General features: G+C 40.2%; 1 protein-coding gene and 1 pseudogene across 7 annotated transcripts in view; both read right to left on the bottom strand.

The window, feature by feature from the left end:
* LOC307175748 (UDP-N-acetylglucosamine--peptide N-acetylglucosaminyltransferase 110 kDa subunit-like) overlaps positions 1-2,794 on the bottom strand; it is a 33,709-nt pseudogene extending 30,915 nt beyond the window's left edge. The window contains exon 1 of the transcript XR_013831790.1: positions 1,320-2,794. The product of XR_013831790.1 is annotated as a UDP-N-acetylglucosamine--peptide N-acetylglucosaminyltransferase 110 kDa subunit-like (transcript). The remainder of the gene's footprint in view (positions 1-1,319) is intronic.
* A 2,937-nt stretch (positions 2,795-5,731) lies between these two features.
* The window catches only part of LOC307175757 (uncharacterized protein), a 44,566-nt gene continuing 27,086 nt past the window's right edge, over positions 5,732-23,211 (bottom strand). For 3 of the 6 annotated variants that reach the window (XR_013824463.1, XR_013824464.1, XR_013824465.1), the window contains one exon: positions 5,732-5,967. Coding sequence is in view for 3 of the 6 variants with exons in the window: in XM_079901230.1 (XP_079757356.1) it covers positions 20,859-21,075 (217 nt within the window). In the remaining 3 variants the exon portion in view is untranslated. Of the gene's footprint in view, positions 5,968-20,392; positions 21,123-23,211 lie in introns of those variants that run through there. The other 3 variants (XM_079901230.1, XM_079901229.1, XM_079901231.1) reach the window with 2 other exon arrangements.

Raw genomic sequence — 23,211 nt, 5'->3', positions numbered from 1 at the left:
ATTTCCCTACATGGGAATCCTACGTGGCGAGGAAAGTACATGAACTAGACAGATCTTTACGTGTCAGCATGGATGAACCTAGCAAAGATAACACTAAATAAAGCAAGTAACAAGAGAAAACAAAACAGAATACGATATGCAGTTTAAGAATACTTAAAATTGTAGCCTACATAGAAAGACATCCATGCCACTGATGGAGACCAAGTTCAGAGGAGGGGTTACCCAGGGTCAGCTGGGGAGTGGCTGTGTTTGGGAAAGTGGTCACACCAGAGACTCTTCAACAGGAATGGTAATGTTTCACTTCACACGCTGGCTGGAGGACGGAGGAGTGTCTGCGGATGTTATAATGTGAGCACGCTGCATGTAAAAGCCATTGCTGACCACATCTAGGGGAACTGATGCGTGGGAGCTGGTAGTGGGTGGGGGCATCCAGAAGGTGGTGGTAGAAGAGGAACGTTGTACACGTAACGCCTAAGGCCTGACCAGAGGACGACCACTGCTCTAGAAACTGGACACAAATCCAACCTCTACGGCCAATCTTAGAAGACAAACTGAGGCATATTTAAAATTTTAACACTTTATGTGCGCAAAAATAGATTCAATTCAGGCACCACAAAGCGGAAGAGGTGAGGAGCACTCCAGCCGCAGGAGCTGCAGAGATGTTTATTTTAAAAGGGCAGAAGCAAAGCAAGGAAACGAGTGATTTGCTATGGCTTTAACGCCTAGTTGGTGGTTTGGGACTGGGTGTCCTCAGCGGTGTTCGTCACCCTGAGGCGCTGACAGGCTTAGATTTTGGTTGGTTTAAGTAGGCGGCCGCATCGCTAGAGCCACCGCAGGCTAACGGCCTCCTTGCAGGGTTAATTTACTAACACCAATTGTCTGAGTCCTTCCTCTTACTCAGTCACTTCACTTCCTACGCCTCAGTTTCTCTTCTCTAAAGTGGATATTCAGTAATAAATTCTCTGTAGAGGTGTCAGTACAAAACAAAGTGATTATTAGGAACCACGATCATGTCCTGAATGCACGGAACACGTCACCGTTTGCCAACCACCGTGTCAAGTCAGCAGAAACGACAGAAATTAAGAGCTCTCCGCAGAAATTCACACACCCGTGCACCAGGTAAGGGACCACAGGCAGACGTTCACTCAGCCTTTCCTGTGTCCCTCACGGAGTTCACGCTCTCTCCTGGGCGGGGCGAGCACAGACACTTTGCGGGAGTTTAACTACTTTTAAAATGCACTGATACAACCATGTCTCACTTTTGTTTGGATCAGTCAGCAAACGCTTTTTGGAAACCCCAAATTCTCCACGCCTCCTACCTTTCGCGCTGCCGTAGTCTCGAAGCTGACGACATCGCTCCTCAGGCCGCGTCGTCAAGGGAGGCGGGTCTGCGTGCTGCTCCTCAGGCCGCGTCGTCAAGGGAGGTGGGTCTGCGTGCGGACGCACGGCGAGCGCGCAGAAGTCCTCGAGCCCCGCCCCCACGGGCCCGCCCGGAGGCTTAAACCGCAACCCCGCGGCTCGGGAGGGCGTTGATGCCCGCGCCAACACCAGACCGCGCGTGGGCTCCGGAGCGCGGCATGGAGGGCCCGGCCTAGCTGGGGCCCGTGGCCCTATGTCTTCGGGCCGCAGCCGCCGGGCGGTGGGCGCCCGAGGGGCCGGGAGGCGAGCCGGGACCCACAGGCGGGTGTGGGCATCCTGTCTGCAGCCAGCGTCCCCGAGGCCGCGCTCAGGCCATGATCACTCGGTGAAGCTGCGCCCGGACAGCGCGGCCGACTCCTTCTCGCGCTCTGAGGACCTGTGCGCGCTGCACGACTCAGTGCCTCTGCCCTCCGTGTGGGCTTCCCTGAGGGAGGGCCTGCTGGACTTAACGCCGACTGCCTCCGCGGGTAGACTGGGCGCCGCTCCTGAGCACCCTCTGCCCCTGATCTGTATCCAGAGCTTCTTCCAGCCACGGCTTGTCGAGACAGGTTTGTACTTCCCGCTTCCAGGGGCCCTCGTGTGGGCGCTGAGAAGCGGGGTTTTAAATGGTTAAAGGTGGAGGGTGGGCACTAGAACCGGTGCCCAGTGCCCGGGTGTGCGTGCACTAGACGGGGCGTGCGGCCTAGGACTCCTGCCAGCTCGGTGACCCCGGCCGAGTGCCTTAAGGCTTCAAGGTCTCAGTGTTCTCATCTGTAGCATGGGCTTAACAGGACCCAGCCTCCGTGGCGGTTACAAGGATGCACTGTGTTAATGCTTCTAGACTCTACAAAGTAGAACACTTAGCACAGTTTGGAGCACCGTTAATTGTTGCACGGATGTTACCTGGTCTGTTGAATGACTTTGCCTGGTACACACCAAAGCGATTAGGAAATGGATATATCCCAGCTTCATTTCCTTTCCATTCAAACGGGGCTCAGGAAAAAAAAATTTTTTTTCAATAGGTGTATCATATATAGTGGAAAGAGCACCGGTGTCAAGGCAGCTTAGGGTTTGAATTCCAGAGCTTATGCTCTCTGTGGCCTGGACAGGTTTCTTTTGCACTACAATCCCCACACTTGTAAAATGACATTAAAAACCACTCTTTCTGTGGGTTCTTAGAATTAATTAAGCAGGTTATGTGTGTAAAGTATCCTGGCACTTGAATGAGTTGTCAGAACCAAGGGCTGCTGGAGACCATGCTTCTGCCCTAGGGAATCTTCCCTTCTACTGGGCAGCAAGTAAACACAAGCACAGGAGTCAGTGCTCTGGAAGAAGTGAGTTCTGCTGCTACAGAGCACAGAATCTCTTTTTTCTTTGATTTAATTTTTATTCAATATTGGAGGATAGTTGATTTACAATATTGTGTTAGTTTCAGGTGTACAGTAAAGTGATTCAGTTATACATATATCCATTCCTTTTCAGATTCTTTTCCCGTACACTTTGTTACAGGATATGGAGTAGAGGTCCCTGTGCTATGCAGTAGATCCTTGTTGATTATTTTATATATAGTCGTGTGTATATGTTAATGCCAAACTCCTGATGTATCCCTCCCCGCCATCTTTCCCCTTTGCAGAGCACAGAAACTTGGAAGGGAAAGTTCAGGGTAGGATTCTTGGAGGAAGTGCCGTCCTTTCTAAGGATATGTAGAAGCTCCTGGGGTGGCAGGAGAAAGCAGTGTGTGTTGAAGTTTGAGAAATGTAAGAAAATATGGCAAAACTAATGTACAGGACTGGAACTCAGGGTTTGGGAAAGAAATGAGAGTCGATACTGAAAACTTAGTGGGGCCCAACAGAAAGGCGCCTTGTTTGTCCTGTCAGAAGTTTGGATGTTTATCCTGAAGGCTGCGGGAAACACCAAAGAACAGTGAAATGGAATTCTGGTTTAGAGGCTCACTTGGACCTCCATGTGGAAGGCAGTTGATTGGGTGCAGGGTGAATTGTAATCTAAGGGTCCCACTTAAGTTATAAAAGGTGGGACCGGGTTTTGCAGATCTGAGAGAGAATGGGTGAGGCCTGGTGACCAGTTAGAAAAGGAAGGGCAGCAAGCGTGGGTGACAGTTTACAGCTGCATCTTTTTGAGAGATACAGAGCACAGTAGAAAGGGATTGGGGGTGGCGAGAGGATCTTACTTCATCTTCAGTGCTTTAGAGGGGCCTGGTAGACAGGTCTGGGCCCAAGGTACAGATGTGGGCTTTTGGGAGGACAGGTGTTTGAAGGCATGGTAGAGACTTAGGTTATCCACAAGAATATCCAAAGAATCATAGGTCTGAGAGTTTTTTTAAGTGGGTATATTTGAGGATGTTTATAAGCTGAGAGAAAGTGGCCAACAGAGGAAGGGTGTAAAGATCTAGGAGAGGAAGTGATTGTTCATTTGTTTTTGAAAAGCTGAACACTTATCGTGTGCCTGGCCCGTTTCTAGGATCTGGGGTTCACACCTTCTGTTATCTCTTCTGCAAGGACAGTTCAGTTCATCCCCTGGTGAACAGAAGTCAGATTATTCTTTGCATCCCATTCAGGTGTAAGAACTGTTTTGTACCTCTGAAGGGAAGCAAGCTCTATCCTTTGGTCACCTGCTGATGATAATAGCATTGGCTGAGACCAGACCATTTACAGTGAAGGCACTTCTGTAGGTAATAAGTTCCAGGAGGGCCCGAACTGAGTATGTCTGTTTCAGCATTTAGCATGGTTTAGCATCTGAGAGGCCGGTACATTATTGGCATATAGTAGACTTAAAAATGAATATTTGTGGATTGTCTGAATGAGTGGATGTGTGTGATTCACATCCTATTTGCAGGTCCTATGCCCTGCAATGGATTTTCAGTGTCAGGTTGTGAAAGTATTTATGACGGGGATTGGCATTGTTCCCTATCTAATGGATAAAGATTACACATGAAAGGACTTTACACTGACATCCTAAAAGCCTCATAGGAATTACTTAACAAAAAAATAAAATTGGATTCTGTATAATTTCTAATTTGTAAGCTGGCCAGAACACTGGTATTTCAGCCAGTCCTCTGGTAGTTCCGATGACGTCCCCATGATCACCCAGGCATAATCAGAATGGCTTTAGGATTTGGGAGGCAAAATTGTTCCTCAGTATTTACGGCTTTGCTCGTCCATTTAAGAAAATGGACTATTGAAAAAATAGCTTCAGACACAATATGGCATTTTATGATTTAGCATGAAATCTGAGAAATATAGAGGTTATCGGAAGCCTGCAATGGTAAAGTTCCCTCTGCTATTGAAGTTATTGTCTTTAAACAAAGATTCTACATCACTAATGCTATATATATATATATTTTATGATATTCAGGTTAATTTCCAATTCTAAGGAAGTAATTGGTTGGTTGGTATGAGAGATGGTGTGGCTTCCAAAGGTGAAAAGTATTATTTTGTTGTAATTTCCGGCTACCTAAGGATGGGAGAGGCCCAGGACACTGCAGTCAGTATATTATGTGGAGCAGGTTATATTGTGGTTTATTTATGAACTTTTACATGTTTATTTTCTTCTTTGCGGTATGCGGGCCTCTCACTGTTGCGGCCTCTCCCATTGAGGAGCACAGGCTCCGGACGCGCAGGCTCAGCGGCCATGGCTCACGGGCCTAGCCACTCCGCGGCATGTGGGATCTTCCCGGACTGGGGCACGAACCTGTGTCCCCTTCATCGGCAGGCAGACTCTCAACCACTGCGCCACAAGGGAAGCCCACATGTTTATTTTCTATGCAAGTTTGTGTGCTCCTTTTTGAGTTTTGGTAGATAAGTGTTTTGTAACTTTGGAATACTTGGAGTTTTATATATATATATATATATATATATATATATATATATAAAACTTATATATATATATATTTTTTAATGTAGTAGTTAAAGCCGTGGAGAGTGTACTAGTCTACCTAGGTTCAAATTCTGGCTTTACCCTATGACTTCCCTGTGGCTTCCTCTGCTCAACTATTAAAAAGGAGGATAATAAGACTGCTGTGGTGAGTTACATACTAAGTGCTATTTAAGCATTTGCTGTAATGATCATGTATACTCGAAGGCAAGGAACTTGCCCCTTGATCGTCTTTGTATTCCTAGTGCTTAAGAATTCCTAGTGCTTTCCTAGTGCATTGTCTTAGGATAGAGATAGCTCAGTATAGTTCTTCTCACTATAAAGTACTGTTACGTTGAAAGTCTTTGCTTGTGTACTAATAATCTATGACATATCTGCTGAGGACAAGGAAAGGAATAGTTTTAAAACTGCAATGGATAACAAAAGATTGTATGATGTAATGCCTTTATTATGTAATTATAAAACTAACAAATGATCATGGTAGAAAATTTGAAAAACTCCTAGACAAAAGAGACATCAACAACATTTGGAGTAACTTTCAGAGTGTAGAGTTGTCCATGAATATTAGTGCTTTCATATTTTCCAGGACTTTCAGTAGACTCTGCTTCTTAAGAGTCTGTTCATGATATTTTACTTTAATGATGTTTTCATCATGGGGACACACACACACACAGAAATCTGTTAAAAAAAAAAGAAGGGCATGTAAATCACTGATGTTTCAGATAGCCACATGAAATAAAGTGAGAAAGGTCAACAAGCTGAAAGAATGTGGAGTAGCAGCTCCTTAATTGCTTACATAACTCTGATAATTACCTCTTTGTGGATAAAGTAATTAATGGGGAATCTAATGCAAGAAAAATGTATGAACTTCAAGCCTTCTCAAAGCCAAGTATTTCTTTCCACAAAAGGTTACTTTCCACGGCCATTCTTCCTTATTACCAGACAGGGAAAGAGTATTGTATGGCAAAGGATCTTCCTGAAGGAGGGTGCTTCCCACACTGATTGTCATAAATGACTTCGGAATTACTGTTGCTGTATTACCAAAATCTTAAACTAGGATATTTTTGTCAAATGCGGTCCTTAGTTAATTTTTAGAGCTACAAACTGTCAGATGGCTCTGAAATAACAATTGTCTGGCTATTCTTCAGGGTGATCACAATATGGTAATGACCTTGAGGTATCACTAAAAAGCAGGAAGGTGTGAGTCCTTTGGTGCCAGAGTGAAATGCGAGTTGGAGTTGGAGTTGGAAAAGAGGCCCACAACCAAGTGATAGAGAAGGAAATGTGAGGTCATTGACCAGGTTGAAGTTAAGGTGAAGAGGCATGAGGAAATGGTCAACTGTTCCAGTATTACAAAGATCATCAAGAAGCATATCCATGAATGTGGTTTGTATTGCAATCTGCTGAAAAAGAGACAAATATCCTGGCCTGGCCTTCATGGAGATTATATTTTATTGATTCTGATAATAGATTATTGTTGAAAAGGGCCTCCTATAAATTATAACCATGCAAAGGCAGCAAGATAATTTTTTTTTTTCTTTATGTATGTGTTTCTCATTCCTACTCACTTCTCTCTTAGGGGAAGAGAAAATCACACACACAAAAAAATGTCAAGTCTCAGCTATTCCTTTTCAAAATAATTTTTTTCCAAATTCCAGTGGAGGCAATAGGTTAACTGTTAAGATTTGTAAGGCTCAAAAAGCTAGATTTTTACAAAGTGTAGCCAAATTTCATTCCATAAATAATAGCTTTGGAAAGAATATGTGGTGATGCAAAGTTGGAAAAAGCTTGTTTTCCTTCCGTGAATGGCTTCACTGTGTTGGGAGAAGAGGCAGAGAAGAAATCAAAGTAATTAAACATGGGGTGAGTTTTCCTGATAGGGGACTCTAGTGCTTTAACATAGACTAGATAATCCTAGGGATAATCTGAGGGTAGAACAGACCAATGCCTCATTTCCAATCTGGTACCCTGGAAGAAAACAGTATATTTCCTTTGAGGTCTTGAGAGGTTTTTCTTCTGCTTTGTTTTGGTTTTGGTTCATTTTGTAATCAAACTTATTAAGGTATCATTTACATACAATAAAATGCAGACATTTTTAGTCAACGGTTCAGTGACTTTTAATTAATGTATACATTTGTTTAACCACCACCCCCATAAAGATAGATAACAATTCTAAAACCCTAGAAAGTTTCCTCCTAGGCTTTTGCAAAAGTATCCCCATCTCCTACCCCAAGGCAACCACGGATCTGTTTTTTATCTTTAGAGACGACTTTTGCCGAGTTTAGAATTTCATGTAAGTTGAATAATACAGTAGGTGGCCTTTTGATGTGGCTTCACTTGCTCAGCATATGGTTTTTGAGATTCATTCATGTTGGGATGTTTTAAACCAGGACTTTAGCCTGGGTGGCTGATGTTGTCTGAAGGCACCTATAGGTACATCTGAGTCTCTGGCATTGTCACTGTCTGTTCTTGGCTCAGTATTTTCAACTTTACTAAGAAGCACAAGGTTGAAGTAAGGAAGATCATTGTCAGTACAATGGAGGTGAAGTGGGTTCTGTTATATAATAATATTCTCAGCAAAAATTGACCTGCTTGGAATCATTGTGTTGATAATCGACAAGGATTCTCTTCCTCCAAAAGCCTTGATACTATAAAACTTCTAAAGGACGCTGTCCTAGGACCCTTCTTTTAGTTTTCATATTTTGGGAAACATTTCTGGAAAATTCAAATGCTCGCAACCTGAAAGAAGCAATTATTCACCTGAAGGCTAACTCTGCTAAAGTTGAGTTGTCTGACCTTTACATGCTGATAGAACCCAAATAGCCTTGCAAAACAATGCTCTCTTGTTGGATATAAGCATATAGATTGTTTAAGATGGACGTGTATATGCAGTAAAGTGAAAAAGCAAAGAATCTTTGAGTTTCCCTTGCTGGGTTTTTTTATTTTTTCATTTAAGTTTCTATAGCATATGCTAATAATTCAGGGAAACCTCAGGTTAGTTTTAGGTCCACTCTACGTACTCCATATCCACCATTTTTCTACCTTCCTTCTTTTCTTCCATCTTTCCTTTCTAACTTCTTATAATCCATTATACTTAATCCTGCATTTGCTGAGGTGGCAATTAGTGTAGGAAAATACTGTGAAATTTTGCTGTTCAGAATGCATGTTGACCAAATTCTATATTGAGAAAAGGTCTGAATTTACCCAGAGTAACCCTTTCTCAGCGTCTTTGAATAAAGGGCATAGAAACTGGGCTATATATAATATCCTGACAGGTATGTAGAACTCATAGCAATTGCCCTAAAGAGCTTACCTAGCGTAGATGCATATGAATGCATTTAATAATTGCTTTATTGGCAGCAGTGCCAACATACACAGTCTGTTTGGTTTTATATCATTCTCATTACCTGCTGTTTACCACTGTATACATTGCTAATGGTGTGGTTTCTATGGCTTGTGAATTTCACGGCCAAATAATATGTAATTTATTGCACACTTTAGTGTAGAAGATGGAGACTCCATAACTTTTCGTGTGCTCTTTGCCCCTTTAGAATGTATTACACTGAGATCAGGCAATGTAATAAATTTATTTGAAATGTGCATGATAGCTAAACATCAATTAGGACTGATGGGCAATATTTCTGCTTCCAGCAACATAACAGTTTTTAAAGAGTAAGCCATTGAACGTGGAGTCACTGAACATGGGACTCAGTTCACTGGGATCCTTCTTAGAAAACTAAAGGAAAACTTGAATTGGATTTGTGTGGCTTATTCAAGTAGTAACTAATCACCTACATCTTGGTGAACTTAATTTGTCACAATTGTTTGGTATTTTATTAACTCTCTTCCCCTTCTTCCCCGACTCTCACGAGAACGGATCATGAGTATCTTAAAACATACTAAGTCGTCTTCCATCCCTGTTAATCTAACTACAAAAGCACACTTTCCTTATCCAATGTAACTTACTGTCTTTTAGAGTGGCTGGGGTTTTAATTCTCTACAAAATTAAAACCAGCAAAGAGAAACATTTTCAAGAAGCCACCACATTGTAGCGCTTTAGAAAGAAGACTTTAGAATTAAGGGCAACTATATCATTTTATAGCTAAAGCACCTGAGGCCTAAAGTAGGCAGGTGACCATCGAGGTCAGGGAAAGGGGTTGAAGATCAGGTTTCCAGAAAGAGTCTAGAGGGACTCAATCTGAGCAGGTCAAAAACTGAAAGGAGGCCACAAATGTTCTGGGAAGGCTGGCATCTGGCCTCAAGTGTGGGACAGACAGGGAGCGGACCCGGGGGGAACTGAGCTTCTGCAGTAGGCAGAGAAGTCCACCTCCTCTCCGGAAATTACCACTGACATCAGGGAGTTGAGGGGAAAGAACAGAATTCCAGTCCACCTGAGAAAGCAGGCCAGTCTGATTAACTCAGAATTTAGGCTTATTTCAGATACTTCTTGAGAAAGAAGTTGGACAAGAGCAAGTCCCACGCAGCCTCTTTTAAATCCATGCCCAGTATTTTCTGGTGGAGCTGCTTAAACCCTCCAACTGACTCCAGTATTTTAATTTCACTCTGTATTTAATTCCGACAGTTCTATGATTGATTATTTAATGGGCAAATAAGTAGGGTCACAAAAGAGTGTGAATGTATTTTACAGGATGAGGATGGGCGGAGTGGAGCAGTCTGGAATAGGACACCAATAAAAAGGGATCTTGGTAAAGAAGAACGTCTATTAGAAATGGAGAGGAATTCGCAAGGAAATTAGTGCCTGACACCACGCCCTTCTCTCTGCATGTTTAGAAGCTAGTTTCTAATTTTATTTTCGTAGGAGCTGTCCCTGTGATGAATTCTCTTTTACCTCCACACCATTTATCACATGGACATATTGTGAAGTTTGTGTGAGAGAAAGCAAGTATTAGAATTTGTCTTGCAAGGAGCTATAAACACTTCCTGGAACAATCTAGGGTAGAAGGAAAAGGAAAGGAAGGTGGAAACAAAGGAGGAAGACAGCTAATGATGCTGGAGTCTCTCGCTGGGATTTGTGGTATCTCTTTTTGAAACTAAGTACAGAAAGTCAGAACTTGACTGATTGTTTCCTGATCACGGTTTGTTTTCAGTTCTGCTTTTTTCTCGCTCTCTCATCAGTTATTCCAGCCATTGCTATGTCATTTTCAGTTTCAGTAAGCATGCCTGTCTTGTTTCCATTTGCATTATTCATGCAAACGTTGATTGAACTGATGACCCCGAGTTATCAAGGAAACATTAGATACACCAGTAGATACATTTCTTAATTTTAGAAAAAAATTACCGAGTGAAGGTTAAAATAACTCCTCTTAAATTTGTCATTTTAAAAAAACTTCTCCTAACATACAATACCTCATTGCCTAACAATGCCAGATAAATGAAGAATTCCTATGTATTCATGAATGCAGGCTAGTCTGTGTATTTTTTGGCAGGTATGACCGTTATCGAGGGTAATGGCCTGGTTTGCAGGCCATGTCCTGTCTCCTAGATAGTTGTAGTTTCTGTTGTCTTTCAGTTGGTCCATTGGATATCAGAGGTGAATTTATAAAACTATACTTCCCTTTACACTTAGTTTTTTGTTTTGTTTTGTTTTACTTGAAGTATAGTTGATTGACAATGTTGTGTTTCAGGTATACAGCCAAGTGATTCCGATATATGTATTTCTTCTTCAGATCCTTTTCCATTATAGATTATTACAAGGTATTGAATATAGTTGCCTGTGCTATACAGTAGGACCTCGTAGTCTATCTACTTAATATATAGTATACACTTATTTTGTGTGATCCACGGTGGTCAGACCACATGATTATTTTCACTTCTGATATAATTTTTTCAGGTCCAACCTCAAATCTTTGATAAGAAGATATTTTTTAGCATGTGTGTGCTCTAAATCCAACAGTAGTTAGCAGAGATATGGTTTTGCACTAGGTAATCTTCGCTTTTTTGTTCTCGGCCAACCAACTGAAAATTAGCTTTTATTTTCTGGTTGGTTTGCTAGATGTTTCTGACTATAATAAAAGTCTTACATTTTGTCTCATATCTTAAAACACAATCTGAATTAGCAATGGGTATTGTGCTATACATAGGCGCTGTGATATAAATATTGTATAAGTGAGATGTAATGCTTGGTGTACATAAGGGTTCAATAGTCCACCGTGAGAGTGCAGCCTTTTGAACAACCTCAGTGATCAGTGGGAACCACTTGTCCAAGACTTTTATTTAAGATGCAATACTCATTTCTATCCCCTTCAATACATTTTAAGTACCCCAAGCTAGAATAATGGGGCTAGAGGTGCAAGAAGAATATTATACCAAACAGGGGCAATATAAAAAAACGTTACAATCAAATTTTTCTTATTAAAAATATAAGTCAAAAACCTAAATACAATATTATTCCACAGACTTTTAAGGTATATTAAAAACATTGTGATAGGATGTTTCAAAAATTATGGTACAATCCCCTTCTGACACCCTCATTCCTGAGTCACCACTTCAGCAGGACTGGGCTTTGGCATACTCAACCCACATGATGAGACAATAGCAAAAGAGCTTGACGGCTCAGTTGCCGAGGACTAGCCCACTAGGTTCTGAAGACAAGTGGACCAGGTGCTCCCACTGTCCAAGCCAACCACCGAACCTGTGAGTGAGGCTGTCTCAGACCAGCTCTCACTCAGCTGATCCATCAGTTGACTAAAACTGCATGAAGGAGCCCAGATAAAACCAAAAGTAAAACACTACCCAGATGAATCCAGTCCCAAATGGCCAAGTAATTGCTATTTTAAGCCACTAAGTTTTTTGTTGTTTTTTTGTTTTTTATATCTTTATTGGAGTATAATTTCTTTACAATGGTTTGTTAGTTTCTGCTTTATAACAAAGTGAATCAGTTATACATATACATATGTTCCCATATCTCTTCCCTCTTGTGTCTCCCTCCCTCCCAACCTCCCTATCCCACCCCTCTAGGTGGTCACAAAGCACCAAGCTGATCTCCCTAAGCCACTCAGTTTTGAGGTGGTCTGTAATACAGCAAAAGCTAATCTATACTATAATACAATTTGGTCAAGTGGGTTTATCCTTGAGAATGCAAGGTTGGTTCAGTATCAGCCAATCAATTCATGTGATTCACTGTATTAGTTAAATAAAAGGAGAAAATCATATCATCATTCTTTTTAGATAGAAGAGATAAAAAGCATCCCATGAGGTTCAAAATCTATTGGGTAGGGTAAATTTTATAAAACTAGATCCAAATAATAACTATCTTTCCTTGATAAAGGCTATATACCAAAAATACATGGCACATGTATACACTAACAAAAATTATTATAGTACTAATTTTTTTAAAAAATTAGCATTTCCTTTAAGGAGAGAATTGAGATGAAGATTTCTAACATTACTGGTCTATTGGAACCGACCTTTTTGGAGCTGTGTATTGAGAGAAATAGAAAGAGAGAAGGTTTAGAAGAATATAGATAAAAATGTCATATTTATAGATTGTTTTGATTATGTATTTCATTGGAAACACAGGAAAATCAATAAACTATTAAATCTAAGAAAAGAGCTCAACATAGGGGCTGGAAAAAAATTAATACACCAAAATCAATTGTGTTCCTCCATAGCATCAATATCTAGATACAATACAAGATGAATTTACCACAGTAACAAAACCTATAGAGAGTATGGGGTTTCACCTAATAAATTATGCAGAAAATCTTCATAATGAAAACTTTATTAGAGGACACATGAGTAAAAGAAATTTATATCACAGGTATGGATGAGATGACTTACTATAATAATATAAATGTCCTTATATTAATCTATAAAATTAAATGCAACTGTAATAAAAGGCCAAGCTCTTTTTTTTTTTTTTTTTTTGAGGGACAGCATAAAAAAGTGATTCTAAAATGTATCTGGGGGACTTCCCTGGTGGCGCAGTGGTTGAGAATCCGCCTGCCAATGGAGGGAACATGGGTTCAATCCCTGGTCCAGGAAGATCCCACATGCCACGGAGCAACTAAGCTGGTGCACCACAACTGCTGAGCCTGCACTCTAGAGCCCACGAGCCACAACTACTGAAGCCCACGAGCCTGGAGCCTGTGCTCTGCAACAAGGGAAGACACTGCAATGACAAGCCTGTGCACCACAACAAAGAGTAGCCTCCTGCCCCACCCCTCGCTGCAACTAGACAAAGCTCACACGCAGCAATGAAGACCCAATGCAGCCAAAAAAAAAAAAAAAAGAAAAAAAAAAGAGCAGATTGCTCTATCTCCTATAAAAAAAATAAAATAAAATAAAGTAAAATAAAATGTATCTGGAAGAATAAAGTTCTCCATACAGCTAAGGTAGTTTTGAAAAATAAGCTCAAAATGGAGAATGTGCCCTACACATTAAGATATATTGGGAAGTCATGATAGATAAGAACTGTGTGATGCCCTTGGAAGAAACAGCAAATAAGAAAACAAATCAAACAGGTGGCCTAGAAATAGAGCTATATACAGATAGAAAGTTGGCACATGAAAGAGATGGAATCATAGTCCAATGGAGGAAGTTGAATTACAGCTTTTGGGGAAACAGTCTCATTTTAAAAAGAGAGATGAGACTGGATCTTAACCTAGTGATATCACTTATGTTGTACCCAGTCCTATATAGCTCACCTAATCTTCACCAAAAAATCCACAAGGCATAAACTATTATCCTCATTGTACAGGTGGAAAAACAGGTATGAGAGAGAAAATGACTAGCCTAAGAAGTACATGGTGGAGCTGGAACTTAAACCCCACAGAAATCATTCTATTAACCATTATGTTATATAATTCCACCTAATGTACAAAACTAAAATACAAGAGTTTTAATATTTAAATGTGAAAAATAAAATCTAGAGAGAATAAAAGAAATTGCAAGGTAATATATTTGTGATTTCAGGGTAAGAGATGATCTTTGAAAAATAAAGAAGCATACATTGTATGAAGCAAAAGTGATGAGTTTAACTATATTAAAATTATAAATTTATTAATATAAAAAATCTGATTTAAAAAAATAGGCAGAAGAGCTGAATAGACATTTTTCCAAAGAAAACATACAGATGGCCAGCAGGCACATGAAAAGATGCTCAACATCACTAGCCATCAGGGAAATGCAAATCAAAACAACAATGAGAGATCACCTCACACATGTCAGAATGGCTATCATAAAAAAGAACAAAACTAACAAGCCTTGGCGAGGATGTGGAGAAAAGGGAACCCTGGTACACTGTTGGTGGGAATGTTAACTGATGTAGCCACTAGAGGGGTGGGATAGGGAGAGTGGAAGGGAGACAGAAGAGGAAGAAAATATGGGGACATATGTATATGTATAGCTGACTCACTTTGTTATAAAGCAGATACTAACACACCATTGTAAAGCAACTATACTCCAATAAAGATGTTAATAAAAACAAAAACAAAACAGAACAACCATGTAATCCAGTAATTCCACTCCTGGGTATATATCTGAAGAAAACAGAAACACTGATTTGAAAAGATGCATGCACCCACATCCAGTGTTTATAAGAGCATTGTTTACAATAGCCAAGATATGGAAGCAACATAAGTGTCCATCAACAGATGAACGAACAAAGAATACGTGCCATATGTACACAATGGAACACTGCTCAGCCATAAAAAATGATTAAATTGTGCCATTTACAACAACATAGATGGCCCTGGAGGGTATTATGCTTAGTGAAATAAGTCAGACAAAGACAAATACTGTAATGATATCACTTATAAATAGAATCTAAAAAATAAGACGAATGAATACAACAAAACAGAAAGAGATTCACAGATATAGAAAACAATTTAGTGGTTACCAGTGGGGAGAGGGAAGCGAGAGGGGCAAGATACAGACTGGGAATTAGGAAGTGCAGACAACTATGTATAAAATAAATGAGATACAAGGATATATTGTAGGGCATGGGGAATATAGCCAATATTTCATAATAACTTTCAATGGAGCATAAGCTATAAAAATATTGAATCACCATGTTGTACACCTGAAATTAACATAATATTGTAAATCAATTATACTTTAATAAAAAATTAGAATTTTATGTACAATAAAGGATACCAAAGTCAGACTGAAAAACAGTTGATGGGTAGAAGACATATACATTATCTAAAACCCAACAAAGGACTCAACATCTGAATACAAAAACTTCTACATCTCTAAAGACACACAATACTCAATAGAAAAATGAGCGAAGGTCATGATAGGCAATTCATAGAATGGAAAACATGAATAGCAAGAAAGTATATGAAGACCTAACTTTTCTAGAATCAGAGCAATGCAGAATTAAAACACCTTACTTCATATGAATCCACACATGCCAAATTTCCAGAAGTTAAAATGCAAATTATGCTGTGGAGCAACTACGCCTGCGCACCACAACTACTGAGCCTGCGCTCTAGAGCCTGGGAGCCTCAGCTACTGAGCCCGCGTGCCTAGAGCCTGTGCTCCGCAACAAGAGAAGCCACTGCAATGAGAAGCCTGCGCACCGCAACGAAGAGTAGACCCCGCTTGCTGCAACTAGAGAGAGCCTGAGTGTAGCAACGAAGACCCAATGCAGCCAAAAATAAATTAATTAATTTTTAAAAATGCAGATTAACAGCGTGTGGTGACAAAGAATATGGCAAGAGAGAAATTCCAAGTATTGCTGGTGAGGGGAAAATGGTACAGCTATTCTGGGGAGGAATCTGTGAAATAAGGCATATATATGACTTCTACCTCAGCCATTCCACAGCTGCACTGTTACTCTGCACTGTTACTCAAGGGGACATGTGGAAAGAGTGTATTAATGCCTATGGTGGACATAAAGTGTTGAAAATAGCCTAAGTATGTATCACCAGGGTAATGGATAAGCAAAATATGGTATTAACATATGGTGGAATATTAGACAGTGGCCAGAAGCAATAATTTCTATGGAGCAACACAGACAAATTTTAAAACAATAATTTTGTGTAGAAAAAATAAAAGAATAGGATGTGATTTTTAGTCGATACTACTTTTGCAAAAATTAGAAAATACAAAACAATTCGGTATTTCAAATATATACATATGTTTAAAATAACTATGAAAGGTGAGTTGGGAAATTACATATTAAATGGCCCAAATGGTGCTATATAGGGGAAAATAAAGGAAATAAATCTGGCAGAGGAACGTCGGGGCCAAAACCAATCTTTAAAGTATAGAAAATAGAGTGACCATACACACTGATGATAGAGTGACATGAACTGAGGCATATGGTCCCTTTTGAGTAAATGCCTTAAATACAAACTAAAAAAATAATGTCATAAGATTTACAAGCACTATAAAAATATTTAGCATTATTGCAGTAGATAGTAGAAATATATAACCTTTCAACTTAAATAAAAACAAGACTGATGAAATATCATCTTTGTTCCCATGTCATCCATGCTAAGGAAGAAATAATAAATCAGCTTTTAAGATAGAATTTTTTACATGAGAGATAAAAAAACAAACAAAAAGAAACCCTGTTTATCCCATGAAGGGAGAAAAAAACAATTTGAAAAGTCAGAGTAGAACTCTCTGAGGACAATATTTAACATCAATTTTTGTAAAACAGTATTTTAAGAAGCTGGTTTTGAATTGTTTATAGAGTTTCTAATTAGCATGCTGAGGAAATACAGGGTCCATCTTAATCCAGAAGCAAATAAACAGTTCTGACTCTTAAAATTCTAGGCTCTAGAGTAGGTGCGTGCTGGTGTGTATGTGTGTGTGTGTGCACATTTGCTGTGTGTTTTCAATAAACTCAAGAGTACATAAGCGTGTATGTTATTATATTGTAACAATTCTTGAGCAAGTCTATCTGAAGGTCAGTAGCAAACAAGTAGATGCCGCTTGGGTGGCCCCCCAAACTCTCAGGTAATACGCAGATCTGGCTTGGCAATCATGTTCTGCTTTTAGACATAATGCATTTTTATGTTCTTGTTAGCACTGAAAGACTAACTTGAATATTCTGCAACTGATGAAATGGACAACAGAGCAGTAACCTAGAGTTTACAAGTATTTGGGGCAGTAAAACTTTAGTTCTAGATTTAACTTGGATTTTAGTCCTAATTTAACTTGGATTTTCTACAACGCATTTTCTTCCTATAAACTGGAGGTATATACCACCATAATCCTAAAAAACCTGTGACTTTGGGCTTCAGGGGTCTAAGCCTTCTCTCTAAGTGAATGAAAGGTACAACTGGATATTAGACCTGTCTAAAAATTGTCCTTTTCTGTCCTCATATACAAGGGTTCAGCTTGATTTTTGGATAGCTGTCATTAAAAAAAAAAAAAAAAGTGCAAAGAGCTAATGCCTTTTGCTACAAGACAAAACCATTTCTCCTGGACATGCAGTAATAGGAGGCAATGCCATGTGTTGGAAGCATGCACATATTTTATGATAGATATTAATCTGGAGGTTAACAGCTAGGTGCTCTGGTTGAAGTAGTTTATTTCAGACATACATATAATGTTAACCCACTTTGTAACAAAGCCTTCAACATTTCATATGCAAATTCATTTTTCTTTCTAGTTTAAGCCCAAGGAAATCCCTATAAGTTTTGTCTCCAAAGAGTAAATATAAAGAATTCATAAGATTAAAGAGTTATCAATTGTATAAAAAACTAGAAATGTACTAACTAGACAAAAATGTAGACGTCTAAGAGAACGTCCAACAAATAGAAAAGTAGAGGACTGCACTGAGATTGCAATCCTGAGAAAAATACATTATTTCTAAATGAAAAAGTAAAAGGAGATAGTATAAATTAAAGCCAGAAGAAAAATTTAAAATCTACAAAAATACGAGTCAATACAAAGTTAAAAACCCATGAATTTTACTATATACCCAAAGGCTTCACAAAAGATCTCATGAATATCACAAATTAAAATAAACAAAAGCCAGAAATATTGTTTTCCCCAAATTGTACTACTACCTGCTTATTGCTTCAGTGGTAAGAAGAAAAATTATCTTCAAATAGTTAAATTATATACCTACTTATATTTTAACTCTTAGGTGGATCTTGTTATATAATATATATGATCTTTAAAGAAAACTTGTTGATTGTTTATTTTGGCATCTCTTAGGAAATTCCTATTTAATTAGATAAATCTCCTTAGATAACTCTTAAATAAAAATAGATGCAAATACAGTATGTTTCATATCATTCATTTTAGACCTCTAAGAGTTGGAAAAGCTCAACCTGGAGAAGAAACTAGTTTTATTGAGGGAAGAAACTACTTTCCAGTTTAGAAGAGGAGGGATTATCCCATTTCTGTAGAGGAAGCAATCAGGAAGATACAAAAAGAATGATCCTTGCCTAGTGCTAAGGCCAGAACTACTGTGAATATTGTACCAGATCTTGTAAAAACAGCCACTGTGCTGGCACTCACAGGCCTGGGTCATGGTGTGTTCAACAATAAAACTTTGTTCCAAAGGATGGAACTCCTTCGGGCCAAAAAGCTTTCACCTGCATTATTCCATTAACCTCACTGTTTTGTTATGGGAAATGTGTTTATTTTTTGAAATGACATTGAAATATAACCTTAAAAGAACACTTTAGGTCTCAACGAGATTCTCTTCTCTTTCAGCCAACACATTACCTTTTAGAAATCAACAGTCTACTTCTTTCTTTAAATCATCACATTTCAAAGCTGTAGCAGCTAATAAATGTTAATATGATTTTTCCAAAACTGCAATCTCCCTAAATTTCTATGCTGTCTTCTTTATCCTGTCTTTTCAAGGTAAAGGTATCTTTCCAGTTTCCTTAGCATTATCAGGATTATGGATTTTGTTCATTGTTAAAGTTTGTTATTTATGGACATAAGTTAATGTAAATGCAAAAATATCTCGTATTATTCACAAGCTGGCTGACTTAAATCACTCGCTCTTAAAACAACTTTACTGCTCTCCAATCTGTTCAAATGCACGGAAATATAAATTCAGGATGATGTGGCTTTTCTGCAATGCTTTCTTTTCAGGCTGCAGTCTACATGACAGCGTTATATTTTATCCTTGCTGCTGCTGTTGTTCAATCTATAAAATCTCTCTTGAAGACCCCCAAAACAGCTTGTAATTTACTTTTACTTTTGGTGACTCACTGTTTTCAAATTGCCATCTCTGACCATATCCCCCTTCCAGGGGAATTTATGCAGACTTTTTTTTTTTTTCTTCTACATACTGATTTACGCTAACCTGAACAATTTACCACTTCTACATCCATGTAGTAGCTCAAATAAAATGAGTTCCTGTGTTAATCCCACAGTAAACCTCGGTAATTCTCACATCACAGGAGTTGTAAACGTTTGTTAACAGAAAAAGAATGTTTTTCCCAAAATAGCTACATAACTCTTAAGACTACTCAAATTCCTAAATAATCCTTTTTACAAGACTCCCGCCAACTTTATTTTGATACATTACACATGTGGAGCCTATTTTAAAAGGTATTTAACAGTGACTTCATCAAAACAGCTTCCTAGTTGTTCTCATAATGTCTTTTTTCTAAAGTGTTCAAACTGTTTTTAAGCCAACTTGAATAGTGATGAATGTGAGCCGCTATCAAAACGCATAAGCATTCTGCCAAACAGGATGGGCAAAAATGTTCTAGATCTGCTCAATCTGACATTAGAGGTCATGCAACTTGAAAAATGAAATAACTATTTCGAACACTCGTTGAGCCCTTCATTTTAAAAATAACTTCAGGGCTATTTCCACACTCTACATTTAATAATACAATTTTTTAAAAAGGATGCTAGGCTCGGTGAAATCAGAAACTGATCTGCCACTTAAAGCTGGTGAGTCTATTCTTAATGGGCCTCTGGTAGATTTGGGATACTGACGGTAGCAGTTTCATTTAAGAACTTCACTAATAAAAAGAATGACATCCGAAAAGGACTGCTGGGGAAGACGGAAGAGAAGACCGGAGTCTCCTGAGAAGAAAAAGAGAAACGATTTAAATAAAGTCGCTAAGGAGGAAGGAGGTGGTGAGAGGCGTAGACAGAAGAGCGAGAAAGAAGATTTAACGAGGAAGTGAAATGGAGCGCAGAGGAAGGCAGAAGCTAATGAGGAAACAAATGGGAAAGGTAGTGTTTTCAAACAGGCATGCACCAGGAAGGGACGAGTTACGGCCTGAAGTAGCCCCAGTGCTTTCAGGTGAAAGAGATGCTCGCAGAGAACAGGGACAAGCAGTTTACTTCCAGGCTTTGGAGCAAACTAAAATTTCCTGCCCCGAGCCTCTCCCAGCCTCGGCCGAGCGCGGAGGCGGCGGCTGGGGAAGGGGCCTAGCCAGGAGCCAGGCCCGGCGTCCCGCTCCTCTGGGCTCCGCGGCCGAGGGAAAGAGGCGAGGATTAAGCGGGGAGAGGTCCCGGCCGCAGCTCGGTGGCACCCCGAAAACGGTCCGGGGCTTCGCGAGCCGTTCCCCCTGCGGCGGGGCGCCCAGCGGCCTTGCCTGGGGCGAGGGAGGGAGGCGAGGTCTAGGGCGTCCGCTCGCGCCCGCCGCAGAACCCCTCTGCTACACTCAGCCCAGGCTTCCAACGGAGGCGGACCCTGGCTCAGCCGCCGCTTCCCCCTCGGGGTCTTGGCCACCGCCTCCGCCGCCTCCGGGGCTGTTTACACCGTTGGGCCCCGCACGCCGCCGCCGCCTTCTCTCCACCCTAGCGCCATTGCCGATTCGGCCGCCGCCACCTCCTCCGCCGCAGCCTCGTCTCTCTGGAGCATCTTCGAGCCACCGAACCCTGAGAAAGAGAGACTCCAGCCGCGCCGGCAGGAAACTCCCCCGCAACTGCCAGGGGGACGAATTGGTCAGAACACGGGCGGCTTTTCCGCCATTGAGCAGCAGCCGCTCCGCTCCTTCTGCCTAGGCAGACTCTTAACCCATTAATTGCTTTACTCTTTACCTCTATTTCTGGGTTCTTAAATTAACTCTTACATCAGTGTTCTTCATTACTCAAATTATTTTTTCTTAGGAACTTTTCCTGGAAGTAAGTTCATGCTATTTTTGACAAGAAAACATTTGACTTCTGAAAGAATTCTTACGGAAATGGGTTTATATCCCAAATGCACCACCAAAAATCTTTGTGACCTTGCATAAACGTCCCTTACCATTTCAGGTGCTATCTTTGCTTGACTCCAAAGGGAACTGATTAAAACTATGAGCATCTAGCTGTTATGCACTTTTGTCTCAGTTTGGTCAATGAAACTCTCAAAAATCCATCAGATTTTCATTATTTTTATCATTAGCCTGTTTGTGTAAAATAAGTTACCATTTGTGGAGCCAGTGTTCTCCTTTATTCCGGCATCCAATCATTGTAAATATTTCTCATGGACACATTCTTAGAAGGCCTATGAATAACCTGGCCTCTTACTGATTCTCCCTTTTGGAGTCTTACTAGCCAGACTTCCCCAATAACTTTCAGAGAGAGTTTTCCCCCTTTCCGGGTCTTCTTTTTGACTTCTATACGCCATAGAACTTTCAAAAGTCATCACACCAATACTAATATTACCACATACCCTCCAAAAAGCTCCAAGCTGTTTATGCCTATTCATTAAGTTAATACTTTATCAAAACTTGTCCAATTGAGTAGTTTTAGCACAGATATTTTACACATTTTAGCACAGACATGCTCTGTTTAAGGCTGACAGATCCATTAGGAATTAACTTTCTGGTACATTTTCCCTCTGACATTTTCCTCACAACTGCGTTTTCTCATAACTGAGCCATCAGTTATCTCTTGCCTATACAAAGGCAGATAAGAGAAAAGAAAGCTAAGTGAGAAAAGATATGTAAATAGACTAGCACAGTATTGGACACATAATAAGTATTCAATAAATGATAGCAAGTATTCTTACCCTTATCCTCACATTAGTTTATATGTATTAAAAACTGTTTGCTGGACTCAACTCTTACTTCCATTGCTCATTAGATCCTCACAGAAACCTTGGAGGAAGCGAGGTTTTATCCCCATTTTACAGGTTGGGAGACTGCAGCCTAGAGGGCTTAAGTACCTTAACTGAAGTCATATAGTCAAGAAATAAGCCTGTATTTGTCACAATCACTTGCCCATGCTTTGACGTGACACCACCACCCATCATTTACCCAGCTTCACCAAGGTACTACTAATTTTTTTACTCTTATTCTCCTCTCTTTGCTTCATACTGCCATTGTCACCAACCCAGTCAAATTCACGTTTAATTTTCCAATGTTAGTGAAGGGAGTAGAAGGTGGAAATTTGAGGTTAAAGGAGGAAACTTTAATGTTATTCAAGGATGACTTCATCTTAACTTCCAGCCTTCGTCTACCCATTCTCTGCTCCAGTCACACGCAGAGTATTTGCTATCTCTTCCGTAAGTCTTGACTTTTCTTATCTTTATGCCACTTTTCTTTTCTCCATTTGCAATGAATCTCCCTTTCCCTTGGTTCTTCACTATTTCTTTCTCCATACTCTCCATTAAGATTCAAATCTACCTTTAAAGCCCAACTCATATACCAGTTCTGTCCTGCAGTCTCCTGGATCTGCCAAGTCAGAACTAACCACTTGCTCCTCCGTGCTCCTGCAATGGCAATGATGTTAGAAGGGCGAGTGATTTTACAGCTCGCTCACCACCTACGGGAAATATGTCCTATTTGCCCTTCCACATCCTTTCTCCACCCAACTCTATATGGATGGCTTGCATGGCCTATCTTAGTAAGTGTCCTTGCTCTGGCTTCCGTTTGGCTCACCAATGAAGAGTACCAATAGAAGATTGTAGGGAACGAAGGAGGGGAGTGAAGTTAGGGTATTAATTCTTGCCAAATTGCTGGGAGTTGGCTGCATCCCCCAACTAACATATAGTGCTTCTCTGTGGGGCGTCACAGCATCTTTGGGGAGGAC

Source organism: Stenella coeruleoalba (genome assembly GCF_951394435.1).
Source record: "Stenella coeruleoalba genome assembly, chromosome: 17".
NCBI classification, from domain to species: domain Eukaryota; kingdom Metazoa; phylum Chordata; class Mammalia; order Artiodactyla; family Delphinidae; genus Stenella; species Stenella coeruleoalba.
The sequence above is the reverse complement of the archived record's forward strand: the minus strand, read 5'-3'. Positions and strand labels throughout refer to the sequence as shown.